At 32.7% G+C, this 17,756-nt stretch overlaps 1 protein-coding gene across 1 annotated transcript; it reads right to left on the bottom strand.

Annotated features, from left to right (window-relative positions):
• Positions 1-3,587: 3,587 nt before the first annotated feature.
• On the bottom strand, positions 3,588-16,658 carry LOC145671588 (urea transporter 2-like). Its single transcript, XM_081740776.1, has 3 exons — positions 16,210-16,658; positions 10,372-10,375; positions 3,588-3,710 (listed from the first exon to the last, which is right to left on the bottom strand). Exons 1-3 carry the CDS (start codon positions 16,656-16,658, stop codon positions 3,588-3,590), a joined length of 576 nt encoding a protein of 191 aa, XP_081596902.1.
• Between the last annotated feature and the right edge of the window lie 1,098 nt (positions 16,659-17,756).

A 17,756-nucleotide genomic window follows, 5' to 3' on the forward strand; every position in this document is an offset into this window, starting at 1 on the left:
GTGAAAAAAGAACTTTCACGGAACGTAGGATATAGAGCTTTTACAATACTAAATTTAACTGCCTCCTGTTGACGAAGCTTAGAAATATCTAAACAAGCGACCTGCAAATCATGTATATGAGTATTGTATGAAGGCAATTATGCCAATTCAATGATCACTAAAGTTGTAATTCGTGCGTATAACACAAGCAATATAATGCAATGTTGCTTGAAATCAACAATGTCAAATAAAGGGTTAATCGATTGTCTACTAATATGTCTATAAGATATTAAGAAAAAACTGTGAAACGCGTATCTCGGTAGAGGATCTTACCCCACTTCTCCAGGCAAACCTGAAATGACGCTTCTGCAAACACATTTTGAATATTTGTAATCTCATTTCAACTTAACTGATTTGATTTTAGAAAAAATGGAAATATTTTATCTGCGTGCGTTTTCACTTGAAAGAAAATGTTGAGACAAGTTGCAGTTGAAATATACTGATTGCAGTTTTAATGGCAAGAATTGCAGGCTGGTGAGTCTTATGTAATATGATACACACAAAGATTTAGCAGTGAATCTAATCTTTTATTTTCTTCATACGAGAAAAAGGAAGCATCCTCTTCGCCTACCTAATTTCGCGGGCTACTTATTTCCCGCTCTTGATTTTTTAAATTCAAACATTTACCTTTCTTTATAATTAAAGATGGAAATATAATATTCCTTTGCTATAATAACTAATGTCCCGTTATGCTGATATCCGTGCAAGTTGGTGTGGAACACCAGTTTCGATTATAATCTCCTCTTAGTTTTGGTGTTTTTGACGACGGCCGACTTGAATCATAACTAACAACGTTCAAAAGTATGATAGAAGAAACGAAAGAAAGTTACAACCAAGAAAAAGAAACGGAAGAAAGATAAAAGAACGGAGTTCTTACATGGAATTAAATTTGACAAATTCATTATTATTTCTGAACAAAGAGCATAAGAATATGAAAAGTCAATGAAATTCTTAGATATATTAAGAAGGATTATTGTTGTAGGTAAGTGGAATGCTTAAAACTAACAAATTTATTTCGTGGGGCCTTGAGCCCGATAGCCCCATTGAATACGCCAGTGGTACAGTTGCCATTCGTTCCGGGAAATCCGGGACCATCACGGAATCGAGGTCTGCGTCCCAAAAATATTTATCAGGAAGCTTAAATGTTCCGGATTTCAGCGAAGAAGAAAGGAAGGTAATATTATAGTTTTTTTTCACAGGATTAGGTATATAATTATTCTTTTCAACTTCTCAGTATGGCAATTGAAAAGTTGAAAAACGCTTAACTACGTAAAACATGAATTTAATTCACGATTTAACTACTTTGATATTGAATGAAGCATTTGTGTCTTGAATGAGGTAAAACAGACTCTGAAAGCCATGAAACATAACAAATTCTGAGAACTTACAAAAAAAAAAAAAAAAAAAAAAAACAACTTACATAGAGCAGAAGGTCTATACTAAAATGACTAAAAATGTGATTACGAAAGAATTAAGCAACTCTATGTAATGGAAGAAAGTAAGTTAGTATATAACACTTGTTTTCACTTTAAGCATTTCAAAGATTTTCGTAATTTAGAAGCGTCCCGGATTTTCATTGTAGAAATATGGCAACCCTATACAGGGGCATTTTCCTGCGAGTTAAAATTTCTTTTGGAATGCGTTGAGAAATTACTCCCTAGTCTGCAAGAGTACTCCCCTAGTACAAATATGTTTTAGGCACACACTAACTTACCCCCAACTCGAAGTGCTTCAATTTCCACACTAGCCACAACCTCAGAATGTAATATCTGCTTTTCAAGCTACTGGCGAATACCCATTCAATTCTTTGGTACTCCCATAAACAATCTTTGCACCAAGTACTATCTTTTCAGTGTTTCCGACACAAACTCCTATTGGAACTGCATTGAACAAGAAGAACCAGATATCCACTGAATATCAACAGTCTCCAGCCGTCAACATCATCTTATGTATCCGTGATCCTGTAGCTAATGCTTCGTCTCCGTTTGCTTACTCTACATCCTCCAGTAACAGCTATTTCACTGAACGTATTCCAACTCCAAAAATTAACAGATCTCTTTCTGGGAGGAGAAGATCAAAAAACGTCCAAACAGTGGTAGTGACTAGAAGTCTGTTTAACGAACGTCCTAACATGCAGGAGAAAGGGTCAAGTTTGCAAGTGGGTGGACGAAAGAAAAAGGGTACTTATAAAAAGAATGGTAAAGGTAAGAGTTCAAAAACATATCATTTCAAAGACAGCTCCTACTATTGCGTTACTTGCAAAGGGTACTATTACAACAATACAGGTAAAGCTGTTGATTGCTTGCAATGTGGAGAATGTAAGGGATGGTATCACGAAACTTGTGAGGACATATTGCCTCTTATTGGATACTGCTCTACTTGTTCCAGCGTAACTCAGTTCAGTGGTTTCATGATAATATGAATAATGATAACCTGGTGCTATTGTATCCATAGCGTATGCAATACCGCCATTTCACTTTGCGCGACATTTTCTGTATTACTTGTACTACATATACTTTTTCCAGATTCTTTGCACTATGTTGTAATCAGTAAACACTAAGCTACTAAATAATGCACCTTGTATTTCTTTCGTCGAATATAAAATGTGACATGCTCGAAAAACAAAGAATAGTGGCGTTATTGTAACCAGTTACTCCCTCTCTCTCTTTATATATATATATATATATATGGTAGCCTACATTTATCTTCCAGGAGTGGAGATCACCATGTCCTCACCCGAGGGGAAATGTAGGTATTTTACTGAATACTACTTGAAATTAAAATATTATGAAGATCAAGTTGTTTAACCTTTTAAGGATTTTTGGTAATTTTTGTTACCATCACGTAGTATCGTCCTTCACAGCTTATTTAGGTTCTACAACAGGTATTTAAGCCGTTTTTTTTATTAGTCAAGGATGGACCAAGCGTTTTGAAACCGGATGGTCAACTTGGCGACAGCAAGTGGAGATGGATGGGCCTGACTTTTTTTATTTTTTCTTAAGGCAAATTTCAAAAAAAAAAAAAAAATCACGCCTTTAGTTTTCAAGATATCACATTGGAACTTTGAATACGGATTGTATGTACCTCCGGGTATTTCTCAAAATTTTCTGAGATCCGTACTTGAAACCATGTTTGGGCACAAGAGGTGCAAGTGTTCCAAGGAGGTAATTTTTTTCAGAGAGATTTCCGGTTTTTCCCGATTTTCCGGTTCAGGTATACGATACGTACATGTGATTGGTATCACTAAAAAGAGCTTGTTATACTAAACATAATAACGTTTCAACCATGACTCAAGGCCAAATATTAATGACCCAGTAATTTTTATTATATATATATATAGTGACAGTTGCCTCATATTCATTTTTATTTAATTTTAAATAAATTCTTTTAATTCAATAATGCATATGATTAAAACAACTTTAGCGAATGCCATTTTAAATTTTGTGTTGAAAAGCAAAGGGAACTGAAATATCATTCTTTATTTTCTTTCCCTATCCAAAAGTAAGATGATTTTTTTATTCTGTATACTTGTCGTTGCAACCAGGAATTCAAGCTACCCTTCTTTTGTCTCTTATAACAACTCGCTGAACGTCTGAAGCCACACGAGACCACACATACAGAGGTTCGTTCATAAACCCAAGCAAAGAAACAGGAGAGCTTTTAACATCTTTCTGTGAAAGAGGAGAAAAATAGTAAAGTCTGCTCAAACTGAATAGAATCGTAGTGCAAAATAATATCTATGAATTTGTTAAACTCACATTTCCATTAGGATGTCTCCACGTAGAACTTAGATAAAATTTTAACACAGGTTTGTAAGGTATTCCAAGAGCACGAACCAGACAAGAAGTCTCCAGATGAACTTCCATAAAAATTTGATACAACTTGTGAAATTTAAAGAAATCACGGACTTTGGGTAAAACGAAGCTCGACCACCGTAAATGTGCGGATACGAATAAAATAAAATTGAGGATACCAAAATAATTTGACGAATGAGAGGAAAAGGAGGAAATCAAAAACGCAGTTAGAGGCGTTCCTAAAAGATGGACGAGAGAAGAATTCAAAATTCCAAATCAGTCATAGTAAGTTGAAGACTGGGAACCAGCGCGTCAAAAACATTCAAGCACACCCAAAAGTTTCACACACACATACTGCACTCCAAAACATACCACACGTTAACTATAGATACATAATGAGTGGCTAAGTTAGAAAACAACCCAGTGGACGATCTTCGATAGCACTAAAGTATAGACATTTATACGAAGATTTTCTTTAACAAAAAAAAAAAAAAAAAAAAAAAAAAAAAAAACTTTAAAACTTCGAAATACATTAAAATATTAACATACCTTTTGTGTGAGTGATATATTATCACGCATTTACATATATTTACGAATTATTCCAGACAAAAAGCGTTAATGGACTGGTTTAGCTAAGATTAGTAACGAGTCGGGAAAACAAACTTGAACGTTGATTACACATTTCCAGAAAGCACTTAGACTAGCCTTAAGAATACGCGATTTGTTTGCATTACCATGAACACTTTTTAAAAACACTTAATATAATTAGTCCGTGCAACACTACACTCACGATAGAAAGTGTGATGTTGGTGCAGTGTGATATTTGAAAGTGCTAGTGGAGAAAAGTGCGTTGTGGAAGAGATGGATCGACGGAAACCCTGTTTAGATGGAGATGGACAGACCATAGGCAGTTTAGGAGGAAGACACAAGGAAAAGTCCGATGAGAACCCACGATCCAGGACATTCGTCGCGCAGGCAAGAAACAAGGAAACGTGAGGACCCCTGTGTATGTGTGGCCAGCGCAGTGGCGACAACGAAAGGTAGGATCGGCCTAAATTCTTGGCGTTGAAAGGCCGATTCTCAGCATTAAACCAAGATACAAGACGTACTCCGTACATAAATTAAAGCCGGAAATAGTTGATATTTCAAAAACTTAATTTCATCGCATTGAGAATAGGTTCTCTATTTTGAACTTTAGCTATCAAAGATTAAAATTTTCACCTTAAAGTCGGCTTACATTGAACTATAGGGACACTTTAGCAATTTTATTTATATATTATGTGATATTAGTGACCGCATCGTTCTCATTAAAGACATTAATTCCCGTAATTTTTATTTTTGTCATTTATGATTCATAATTGTGGATAAAGAAAGATAAACTAAATGTAAACAAAATAACATGTAGACTTTTAGTGGCTCGAAAGCTTGTGCAATTTTTGATAAAAGAAGGCAATCTAAGTATTTAAATTAGAATGTTTAAATTTTGCATAGAGTGAAAGTGCGTCATCTACGCTATTGACAGGCACTCTTTGGATGTAAGATAATTAAAAACAAAGCTTGATATATTTTCTAGAAGTGCATTGAGTGTATTGTTTAAGTTGTATAAAACCACTATGTTTATAAAGTTATTCACATAGGAGTTGGTAACTCAATGAATTTATTTCAATCAATATGCTAATAGGAGCTTAATGACTAATCTGCAGTAATGTCTCAATAAAAGTATTTGACGTAGAGAGCTCAAAGGTTAATTAGTGATTAGAAAACGCAAATAATCTCACGACCAGTCATTTTTGGGTTAGAGATACGGAATCCGTCAATAAAACGGAACAGATTGGGCTAGTAACCATAAACTAGGCTAAGCAAAGCCGCATTTAATGTATCATTCTGATCCTCTACACAATAGAGCGATTGGAAGTCTATGCACATAGATCACACCAATGACGACACCCTACGGCTACATGCACATGCTACTGTTGCAACATAAGGAAAACCATGGAAAATAGACACATTTGTCTTAGAATTCTTTTAAAAGACGTCTTTGCATTTAAGATGAATATTTGAGTATTAGTGGTCTTCTATGTATGTATGCATGCCTATATTGATGATTTATCTATAGGCCTATATATTTGTGTCTTGGTATTTTTCTATATTCGCCAATATGTGTGTATATGTTATGCATGGTTAAATAACAATACTACTCGCATTGATATTATGTATGTATGGTGTATTCTTGTTGTTTATGTTAGTATCAAATTGCATATCTGCTGTAATTATCTCCTAACTTCAGTTATGATTAGAAACGATTAGAAGCCAGGCATAGGCTTACTTAGTTTCCTTAGGTCATTCCATTTTTCTTTCAAAAATTTCTCACTAAATCTCAAATTGAAGTCATGACTTATTTCAACTTATTTCACCTTATCTACGTATTCTAGATTATTCCACTTATTTTTTTTCAAATTTCACTCAAACTAAATCGTATGTATTTAAATTCAGATTCCATAAAACTATATCATTCTTAAATTCAATATTTTTGGAAATGTCATTAGTCATAAAGTATCAGCTGATCAGCGTTAACCATATGTTTATCATCCAATATCACATGAATAAATATTTTCAAATGTAAGGTTGTAAATTAACCAGTTTTGTATTGTACATAATCATGAGAGCTCATTATGTAAGGATAAACAATCATAAATTTCACCTAGGACTGGTTATGAATATCGGTTTCATTACTTAGTTTTTGTGTTTCGAGTTACTTATAATAATTCATTCAAGCTATAGGTCGAGAAAGAAAACAGAAATGTAACTTACTTAATTTAATTTTGGTGCTAAGGCCTTATCCTTACTTCTCATCTTTGTTATCATAAATTACATGTTCAGTGTTAACTTTCGTCTTGCTTGATTTTTTAAGCATTTTTTTTGTTTTTACTCATTAAAGCTTTTATTATATTGTTAACCTAAATTCGTGAATTTTTTTCTTTCATGGATAAGTTGTATCCCTGACCTCAAGAATAACATTGGCTTTCAAGGGTTTGTTAGGCTAACCTAATAAGGCAATGTAGGCAATTTTCCAATTCTATCTACTATGGACTGAATTGAACTGATTTTCATGACTTTCAATCAAAAATTTTAAATTCTAGATATTTGTTTATTTCTTGCAATATTATTCTTATTCTTATTATTATTATTATTCACCAATTTCCATGGAAAGTGAAAATCAGTCTAGTTTGTCCCTACAAACCAGAAATTAGAGTAAAGTTCTTTTTCAGCATTGTAGCATGTGAATACACGGATATGGATGCGAATAAAATAAATGTTCGTTTGCTCTCACAGTTTAGGAGGATCTTATTTTCCTAAAGCCTTGGGATACCGTGGGAGATAGGATTTCCATTACCGTGAAATCAGTCATCATCGAGTCATAAACCATCTTACTTCGGAGAACGGAGACTTCAACGGTAGGGCACATGGCATAAATTGTGCCACCCGGAACACGAACCCAAAACGCAAGATCTTACAATTCCTTTTCAACTTTTACAAAATTTGGCGCTCTGAACAACCACCATACATCTCTCTCTCTCTATTTTTAATTTTTTACAAATTTGGCGCCCGAATAGAAACCTTTATTTTTAATTTTTAGAATATATATATATATATATATATATATATATATATATATATATATATATATATATATATATATATATATATATATATATATATATATATATAATATATGTGTGTGTGTATAGAGACTAAATTCAGACTTTGAACAACTTTTTTCGCCCTTTGTTTTCAAGATACAAGATTGAATTTTGCACAGGTATTATGTACATAACAACGTATTTTTAGAAAAACTCCGGATTCCTACGTCAACCCAGGGCTAGGCCAGAGGGTCAAAATGTTTTGGCTGGATTTTCAAAAATTCTTTTTGTTTTTTTCCTAATTTTCCGATTCAGGTGTCTGATACGGACATGTGAGCGATATCGTTGGTAAGGGCTTATTATACTGAAGATAATGGCGTTTGTACCAGGTCTACGTCGAATAGGAATGACACAGTACACTTTTGAAGTATTATATATATATATATATATATATATATATATATATACAGTGGCGGATCCAGGATATGATCAAGGGAGGGGCTAAATCATAATTTGCCGTTTTATCCAGTGTAAAGCTTAATTGAAACCAATTTTATCCAGTGTAAACCTGAGCGTCAAGGGGGGGCTATAGCCCCGTAGCCCCTCCTTAGATTCGCCCTTGTATATATATATATATATATATATATATATGTGTGTGTGTGTATACATATTTGAAAAAAAATGGGTCACCTTCAGACTTCCAAAACTTTCTCCCGACCGCAGTTTTCAAGATACAAGAACGAAATTTTGCACAGGTATTATATGTGTGTACTATCGTATTTTTTTAAAAAAAAAAATTCAGATCCCTACCTGAACCCAGGGCTGGGCCAGAGGGACACAACAATTTCGATTTTTTTTCAATTTTCTTGTTTCTGGTTTATAATACAGACAAGAGAGTGATACTGTTGCAAAGTATGATGTATCCTGAAAAAAAAAAAAACCGAGGTATAAACCATGGTCCTACGATAAATAGTAAGGAAGCAGTAGCTGTTTGAGTGAAAGCCTAAAAGATACGTCAAAAAGTGGAAATCTTAACAGGGTTAAATACTGTTTATAGGCTAGATACTTTTTTTATGTGTTTGGAAATTATAGGCCAAATAAATTACATTAATGGATAGACAGTTTTCCCTCCTGGCATCAACGTAATGTTATTGATTCTTTCTTTTAAGTAGACAGGTTTGCAACATTCACAAAAATATTTGAATATTCTTTTTATATTTTCTCATAAAAATTTAAATTTAGAAATGTGGCAATTGAAGTCTTTCCCGAAAGTTAGCTCGTGCCTAAAATTAGGCTTTAATTCCCGGTATTAGCTCATGCTTATTGCTTCAGGTTAAACAGTATGTCCATGCCTAATTTTAGTCTTGGAGCTGAAAAGAGATGTTTGATGAATTTTGAAATATCACCATTGGAATAATCTTGAAAACACGCATTTTAGTACTATACACGTTGTCTCCTGTACATTCAATATTCTCTAAAAACGAAAAAATTCAAATGATTATGAATATTTTACACTTAATGAAACTTTATATTAAATTCTATATTAGCGACTTTATTATACGATGTCCTCTTTTACATATGGTCAGTTGATAAAAGGGAGAAAATGTCCTACAGTTTGAAAGAATTTGATTGTATCCTTATTATAATACGAGAATTTATCAGTCTGTGTGAACATCCCTTAGAGTTCATAGTCGCCCTCTCAGGTGTCTCTATCTGCGCTGCTTATCTACCTGATGCCGATAGATAACGCTAGCATGTAGGTAAATTGCAGATTTAATTACAACTTTGAAATTACATTGTTTCAATTCATTTTCTTTTTTCAAAATAGAACGAAGCACCATTCTAATCTGTAGTGTTTAGCGAGACGAAGGCTTGGGGAAACAAATAATTATTAATAATATCAAGTTATTGATTGATTGATTGTATGTTTAGTGGAGACAACAGCTACGAGGTTACTGATCCTCGTCACAAATAGACCAATGCCAGACACGTATTGTTTTAAAAGGACTCTAAAGAAATAAACACTATTCAAAAATCAGGTTGTCGAAAGTTTAAATATAAAATCTTGATGTTTCTGTTAATACATCCTTTCTCAAAATAGTTTAAATGGTCATTCCATGTCAAATCACACTGTGCTTCAATGTCTCAGATTCTTTTCAAAAATTTTTCATTCATAAATATAAATGAAATTATGCTAAATTAATTTTTTCCGATTTTTGGATGCGAAATGGGCCGGGGAGAAATTTTTGAAAAATGTGAATTTTGCTCCAATTTCACTTTCCGGCACTCAGTATGATGAAACTAAATTACCATAACTTCCTTATTTTTGAATTTATTGGGCTCATCCAGGTGTCAAATGAAAGCTTAAGTTTTGCTCTTTCAGCAGATGCTAAATAATCTTGCAAGAGATTACACTGTCAAACATTAATGGGCATACAAAGCAAATTTTAGGGTTTTTACAAATTGTGCCATTGCTAAAAAGTTACAACAATCATAATTTTGAATTTTTTTTTACATTCATCTTGACACGTACATGGCATGGTTAAAAAATAAAGAGGGTGTTTTTTTGTATTTTTGTAATTATTATTTTTTATGTACGGAAATATAGTTTTGTTTTGTTACAAATTGTGTCATTGCTCGTAAGTTACAATTATGAAACTTTTGAAACTTTTTAAATAGAATCATCTTAGCACATACATGATATGGTTTAAAACTAAAAAATGTGCTTTTGGTATTTTTGTAAATATTTTTTGTGTATCAGACTGCATTTCATGAATCGCTCTGGGTCTTCTATATTCTACTGGCCAGAAAATGAAAACTTTTGTTGGATATCTTTTGCAAATATCACCTGGGAAATTCCTGTTCCATCTCTTACAAGCCAATCTGCCTTGACTTACGCAACTGAAAGCAAAATTAAAAGAAGACATCATATCATCAATGAAAAGAATGAGCTGTGAAATATAGAACATAGCATTTTCTATGTAAATCTATGAAATTCTAAGAAGTATTACTGGTATGTGTGTTCATTGTTTTCATATATGTACATTCGTCTCTTATTTCTTACTTCTGTTGATAGGGTTTGTAATAATCACTCAACCCCTTACATTGCTAGATCTATATTTTCCATTCACAAAACCACAAGATTATCGCAAAAAAGGGCATCCCTTTTTGTTATTTAACCATACCTAGGAAATGCAAACTAATCTTCTAAAAAGTTACAAAAGTTTGATAGTTGTAAGCGATGGTACAATTGCGGAAAAAGTTGAAAGTCATAGTTAAAGTATAAAAATGTAATATTATGGTAATACCAAAACTACACATTACACCAGTTCTATTTTTAAGCATATCTAATATTTACTAAGATGATTATTTGAAAAGTTTTAAAGTGTAACAGTTGCCACTTCAGAGTAGGGATGGCCAAAATTTTCCGAAATTGGAAATGTCACTTTCCGGAATTTTTCCGAATTACAGATTTATCCGAAATCGGAATGTTTCCAAATTCTGAAATTTTCCGATTTTACTTTCGGGAATCCGGAAAGTAAAAATTCCGGAATTGGCCATTATTACTTCAGAGGAAAGGCATAATCCAGAGATAACAATAGTAAATCTGTATATTTCTGTACATTTAAAACAGAAATAATAATAATAATAATAATAATAATAATAATAATAATAATAATAATAATAATAATTGCAAAAATTCCAAAAGCACCCTTTTTATTTTTAACCATATCATGTATGGGATAAAATGATTCTATAAAAAGAAGCTTCATGAGTGTAATAGTTCTAACTTAGCAATGACACCATTTGTAACAAAACTTAAAACTGTATATTTCCATACATGTAAAATATCAAATTATAATAGTAATAATAATGGTTACAAAAATACAAAAGCATCCTTCTTATATTTTAACCATATCATATATCTGCTATGATGATTCTATTTAAAAAAGTTTCAAAAGTTTCATAGTTGTAATTTATGGGCAATGACACAATTTGTAACAAAACTTAAAACTATATATTTCCGTACATAAAAAATAATAATTACAAAAATACAAAAAACTCCCTCTTTATTTTTTAACCATACCATGTACGAGTTAAGATGAATGTACAAAAACGTTTCAGAAGTTTCATAGTGGTAACTTTTTAGCAACGGCACAATTTGTGAAAAACCTAAAATTTGCTTTGAATGCTCAGTGTAACTTTTTGCAATGTTACTACTTAGAATCTACTGAAAGAGCAAAAGTTAAGCTTTCGTTTGACACCTAGATGAGCCCAATAACTTCAAAAATAAGGACGTTATGGTAATTTTAGTTCCATGATGCTGAGTGCCGAAAAGTGAAAATGAAGCAAAATTAACATTTTTCGAAAATTTCTCCACGGCCCATTTCTCTTCCAAAAATCGAAAAAAAATTATTTAGCATAATTTCATTGGTATTTATGTATGAAAAATTTTTGAAGAGAATCTGAGACATTGAAGCACGGCGATGTTTTAAAATTAGATGATTTGACATGGAATGACCCAAATATCAAATCTTGACGTTTCTCTTAATACATCCTTTCTTAAGATATATATTGAAGTAAGCAATATGTGTTTATCACTATCCTTTTACTATTATTACAATCGTCATTCTATTTATTTATCTTATCTTTTATTTTATTTTATTTTTGGCTATTTAACCACACTTGTAGCGTGTCTTCATTGTTCACCTTTTCTCGTTTTGCCTTATGTTTCTTGTCACAGGAAACGTCAATCAAAAATTGGTTTTTAATGATTTGTTGATGAGGAATTCCCGTTTCGCCTTACAATAGTATTCATATATTGGTAGCCCTGCTTGAGCAGGGCTACCAATATAATATACAGCTTGCTTCGAATCAGCTTCCACTCGCTTAAAGTAATTTTGTCATTTTTCATTTTTGCTTAACAGATTTTTTCTTTTGTTGTATACAAAATAGTAGAATCACTTTTCACACTACCCATCTTACATGTACTTTATTTCTTTTAACCTCAATGACAGTCGTTTATTGTCTGCAGAAATAGAATTGCAACTCTTCGAAAACAACTGAACCCAGATCAAAAGTGCAGAAAAGTTTTGAAGAGTGAAAAAAAAATCTTCTCCGATGTTTGTAAAGAAAAAGGACAAATTAAAATGATAGTTCTCATAATCATGTTTCATTTATTGCGTAATGAAAACATTTTTGCAGGAATTCCGATTCACCAAACTTCCCAGCCATCAACAGTCTGAGCAAACAGTTCATTAGTGCAAAAAATAGCAAGCAAAAAGTGTACAACTATATTTAGGTAGGAAAAAAAGAATAAACTTTTCTACAACTCAAAGGGAGAATAGTTTTATTTGTAAAGTTAACATAAAAAAATGGGAACAAAAAGAACTTACAATAGCGATATATACAGGGGTAGCCGGGGAGAGGAATGGGAAGCTGATCCTCCAAATCATATCCTACCAAATGAGGTTTGCTTGGTGTGTTTATTAAACTTATTTAATACTTACAGCCAGGAACGTGAGCAGGAATTCATTTCAGGGGGAGTTGTCCAAATTTAATATGGTGACAAACTGTATTAAAATCTGTAATATCGCTCCTAAAATTAGACAAAATTTACAGAAAAATCGAGATTTCGGGGATGGGGGTTCGGACCCAGAACCCACTCCCTGTCTATAGCAAATGAAGAATGTTTGTAACATAAAATGAAGTACTTTTTTAAAATGAAAATTGAACAACGCTAATACGTTAAAATAATTTTAAAAAATGAAATTAATCATTCACTGTGATACTTTGATTTGCCTAACTGGATGTACAATTGCGAATTTATTGCTATACTATATTTTGTAGAATGGCGTCTGAGTTTAATTTACGAGCTACTTTAATTTTTCTTCGAGCTTTTTCCCTTTCATTTATACTCATAAAAATACAAAGTCAAATAAATTGACTTTCATAAATTATTTTTGCTTCGTTGTTAATAGTTTATAGGTCCATTTGGTGTAACCTGTTATTCTAAATTCACGTACTGCGAAGAAAAAACTTCAATAAGGTAGCATCCCCAACGCATAAACATAAATGTATAGATATACGAATAATAAATACACCCGAAAAAGTTATTCTTCTTATACATTTTAACCATATTTTATATATTAACTTCCTCAGTGGATTTGTACAGTATACTGTACATCGAACTTAGGTATGCTTTAGGGACACTTATTGATTTAGTTGAGATAAAATTACAATTATTCGCCGTAACATTTATTTTGGACCCTTAAGGTATTTTATAATGAAATTTTTAAAAATATATACATCTTCATATATTTTTCAAAATGTACACTATAATGTACATTTCCCCTGTAGCATTTGTATATAGTACACATAATATGACCAATTTCAGAACACTACTAGGTTTTCGAGTATGAAAAAGTGTGCTATAGAAAGGTCTCTTTTGTGACTACGCACCATAAGAAATCACATTTAGTGGAATTCATAGAAATAATTTCTTTTTTGATTTACACTCAAATGTACTTAGTATTTTTGACAAAGAAAGTGAGACCGGAACTTTCTGTATGTCTGATATTTGCGACGGGTTGGTTCATCCCGACCATCATGAATAGGAAGATTGTCTACTTTGCCACTTTTACACTTTGTCCGTAAACTTTGTGGTGGACAAACACCGTGTGCGTGGGTTTTCTCGGGGTTCTCCCGTTTACTCCCACTTTTTTCATTCGACCATTTCCTCCATTTCTCATCATTACCGTCTCCTTTAACATAGCCGGCATGACGTGGGACGTAAAACTGAAAGATTTATTTTTTTTTCATTTTTATCTGCGTTACAACCAGAATCCAACCAGAAATGCACTGCACGGAGTAGAACTTCTCCACGGGACTAAGGTAAAATGCACAGTATACTGTACATGTTTTTTCTCAAATATGTTTTAACACAAAAATAATATGACTGTTATTTGGCATATAGTATTCAAAATTAGTCTTCTGCAATACAAAAACGAGCAACTGTTTATTTTGATCAGCCCTGTTTACTCAATAAAAACAGTTTTAAAATACGAGGAAAGCACAATTTTCACCAAACACAGACAGTGCCGCATTAGTAGATCAATGATTGGCCAACAAATAGCTCACTGTCTATACACAATCTTTAATGAACACCAAACACTGCAATTCAATCAGCACAAATGCATTTGAGTGACTGTTGGGCGGTTTTCATTGTTAAAACAAATAGTTGCAAACTATGTGCAGTATACTGTACATTTTCCTTCAATGAGTGTAGAAAGAAAGTGTAAATTTGCTACGGAGGAGATAATAAAAACAATTATTCTTTGATTTTTAAAACTTATGTGTTGAAAAACTTTCAAACAATCTAGCACTACAAGATGTTGAAAGCATCTGTTTGACATTAGCGACTAAGGTTAAATTTTCAAACAATATATTTTTCCTAGAAATATACCTAGGTATACTTTCTTCTTTATCATGTTGGTGTTTGCCGGTAGCCAGATAGGACAAGTCCGCTCTTGTCAGTAGGATAAATTATTGAAAGGCATAAGAATGAATGTTTATATTCATGTAATTAGATTATTTGTATGCATTTGCAAGGATAGAGTAGGGTGGGAAATGGATTTTAGAGTTTTTGTGTAACTTTGTTTTCTATAAGGTGATTGATTGTTAGGAGCCAATCAGGGAACAGGTTTCCGGTTAGATATCTCATTTAAAGATTATATATTGCTCAAGCAGCTTCCTGCTGAATCTGATGAGTAAAAGTTACCGATCAGTACTGAGTTCGTCACTCGAAAGTGTGTAAGTGCAATTGTGTTAGTGTACAAAATGATTGTATCTTTTAGCAGGACACCAGAAATATAAATGGAGACAATTAAACATTCGCCTGCGTACTTTAATATTTAGATGCGTAGTAAACAGATTTCTCTCATGCAATAGTTAGATGTTGTTGCTCATTGTATACATTTGGAAGATAAATAGAATCTTGTACAGATGTTCTGTACTTCTTGTAATAAATGTGCTTATTTTGTTATATAAATAAACAAATCAAACTCTATCTATGAATGTATCTGCAAGCCTACCAACATAAAGTTCGTAAGGCGAAACGGGAAAATTCATACCGAGATTTCCCGTTCCGCCTTACATTAAGATGAAAAGTGATAACAGGTTTTACATGCACATTTCATTGCTAGAGGTCATAAGGCGAAACGGGAAAAGGCGAACAGTGCAGGAATCAGTTCAGTTCAGGAATCAGTTAGTACGTTAGGACGAGAATACCTGTTAGAGGTAGAAGAAAATGAGTCAAATCAAGTCGAAATCAGAATTGCAGCAATTACTAATCAGTATTCTTTTTTACTGATGGGGTAAAAGAGAGAAAGAGAAACCAAATTGTACCGCTAGTGCTGTTTACATTCATTTTGTAACGACTCTAGTTACGCATGGAATGGGGGAAGTATGAACTTTCAAAATTTGAAATATTTAAATGACAAATATATGTACTTAAGCGAAACCATTCGAGTAAGAAAAAAGTGAACAATTATTTATTGTCTTGGGCCAAGGTTTAAAAATATGGGAACAACTAATGGTTGTCACATTATAGGGAGCACCTTTAGAGTGATTCTTACAAAACAATTACTTATTTAATGCACATTTCCCAATAAAAACATTTTACATTTACATATACCTTCTTAATTCAAATCTACTAGGTATGATTTTTTACTTACCTGATACAGCTGCTAATGACTATATGTGCAATGAACCAAGGATGCTCATCTATTGGTACAACAGAAGCAATTAAACGTCCCAGAAGAAATCCATTTAATGTTTTGGCCCCGGATGATATACTAGCCCATTCTTGAAACATTGTTAAAGCCATGATAATGGAAGAAGCGATTCCAATCATAGCAGCATATGTTAAAGTTGTGTCATCCAAAGCCATTGCTACTATGACTAAAACTCCACATATTGGGTTACTAAGAAACATAGGTGCTCCTGCTCCTCGCAATGTAGCATCGATAAGTCTCACTAATAACCAACACACAGAAGTTTTGCGAGCTAAGAATTTTTTCAGAGAAGGCGTCTCTCCCATAAACCATTGGGACATCCAAGAGTAATCATTTGATGGTGATTGTTCCGACAAAGGTACTTCATGAACTGGCGTAGTTGGTGGCATCAGTCTTTTGCAATCAACTACTGAATTTAGGAAAATGACAAGGAACTAATTTAATGTCCTTTATCTTAAGGAAACTGTATAACTAAGACATCCTGTATATTTTGTATGTAATTCGTTCAACATTAAAATACAAAACGAAATGCATTGCATTCACTAGTTTGATACCTCAATATGCACGTAAAAAAATTGCTACTTCGTTTGCTTTGTATAAGTTAATATAATACAAGTATATGAAGTCACTGATTGCAATAACAACTTTTTTTTATTTTAAAAATTATAACAGAAGTTGTTTTTCACGTGTAGTTGGTTGCACGAAAGTCTTACGGAAGTATGAACTAAAATGCCAATTTCTGTAATGCAAAGGATGGGAAAATAACTTGTTTGAAAGGCACATACACTTACTCCAACGCACCATATAACGTCGCCCGACAAACTAATTTACAAAGCGCTACTTTCTACTTGTAGGTAGTATATCCTATAACATTGATCTACGCACGCAATATGTTTTCCTGAAACAACAAATCGATTTTCACTTTGTATATAGCATGCAACACGTAGTAACACTTAGTAGCATTCGTCATAACCAATACTACATATAAGTAACAGGTACATATTGCTGTTGACAATAAGCGTTATTTTTATTTCCCAACATTTTTCTTATAATGGGTTAATCGCTACTGCCCTATTTTTTGCGTGTAGGCGGTGTTAGTTTTTGTACGTAGATATCAAATATTTCAGAAACAATAATGATCAATACGTGAGGTGAGGATAGTGAAGGTTTTTATTATTTACAAAGTAATATAGTCAAATATGAACATACAGCCTAGTCACCATTGTCCTCCATATATATTTTTTTTAAACGAAATAGTGGCATTAACGTGATTGATTACAAAGTAAGATTTGAGGACATTATTGAAGTATTGATAATTATTATCTAACATAAATATCTTACTAATTATATTTTTATTAGTGTGCCTCTGTAATAAAGAAAGTTGATCTGAACACAGATTTAGTCCTGGCCAATCTATTTTCTTAACCATGACTATACTTCTCTTGTAATCTGTGTATCTTAACTTGTAAACAGTTTTTTTTATTATT

This window comes from Thermobia domestica, chromosome 15 (assembly GCF_964235325.1).
Source record: "Thermobia domestica chromosome 15, izTheDome1.hap1.1, whole genome shotgun sequence".
NCBI lineage: Eukaryota > Metazoa > Arthropoda > Insecta > Zygentoma > Lepismatidae > Thermobia > Thermobia domestica.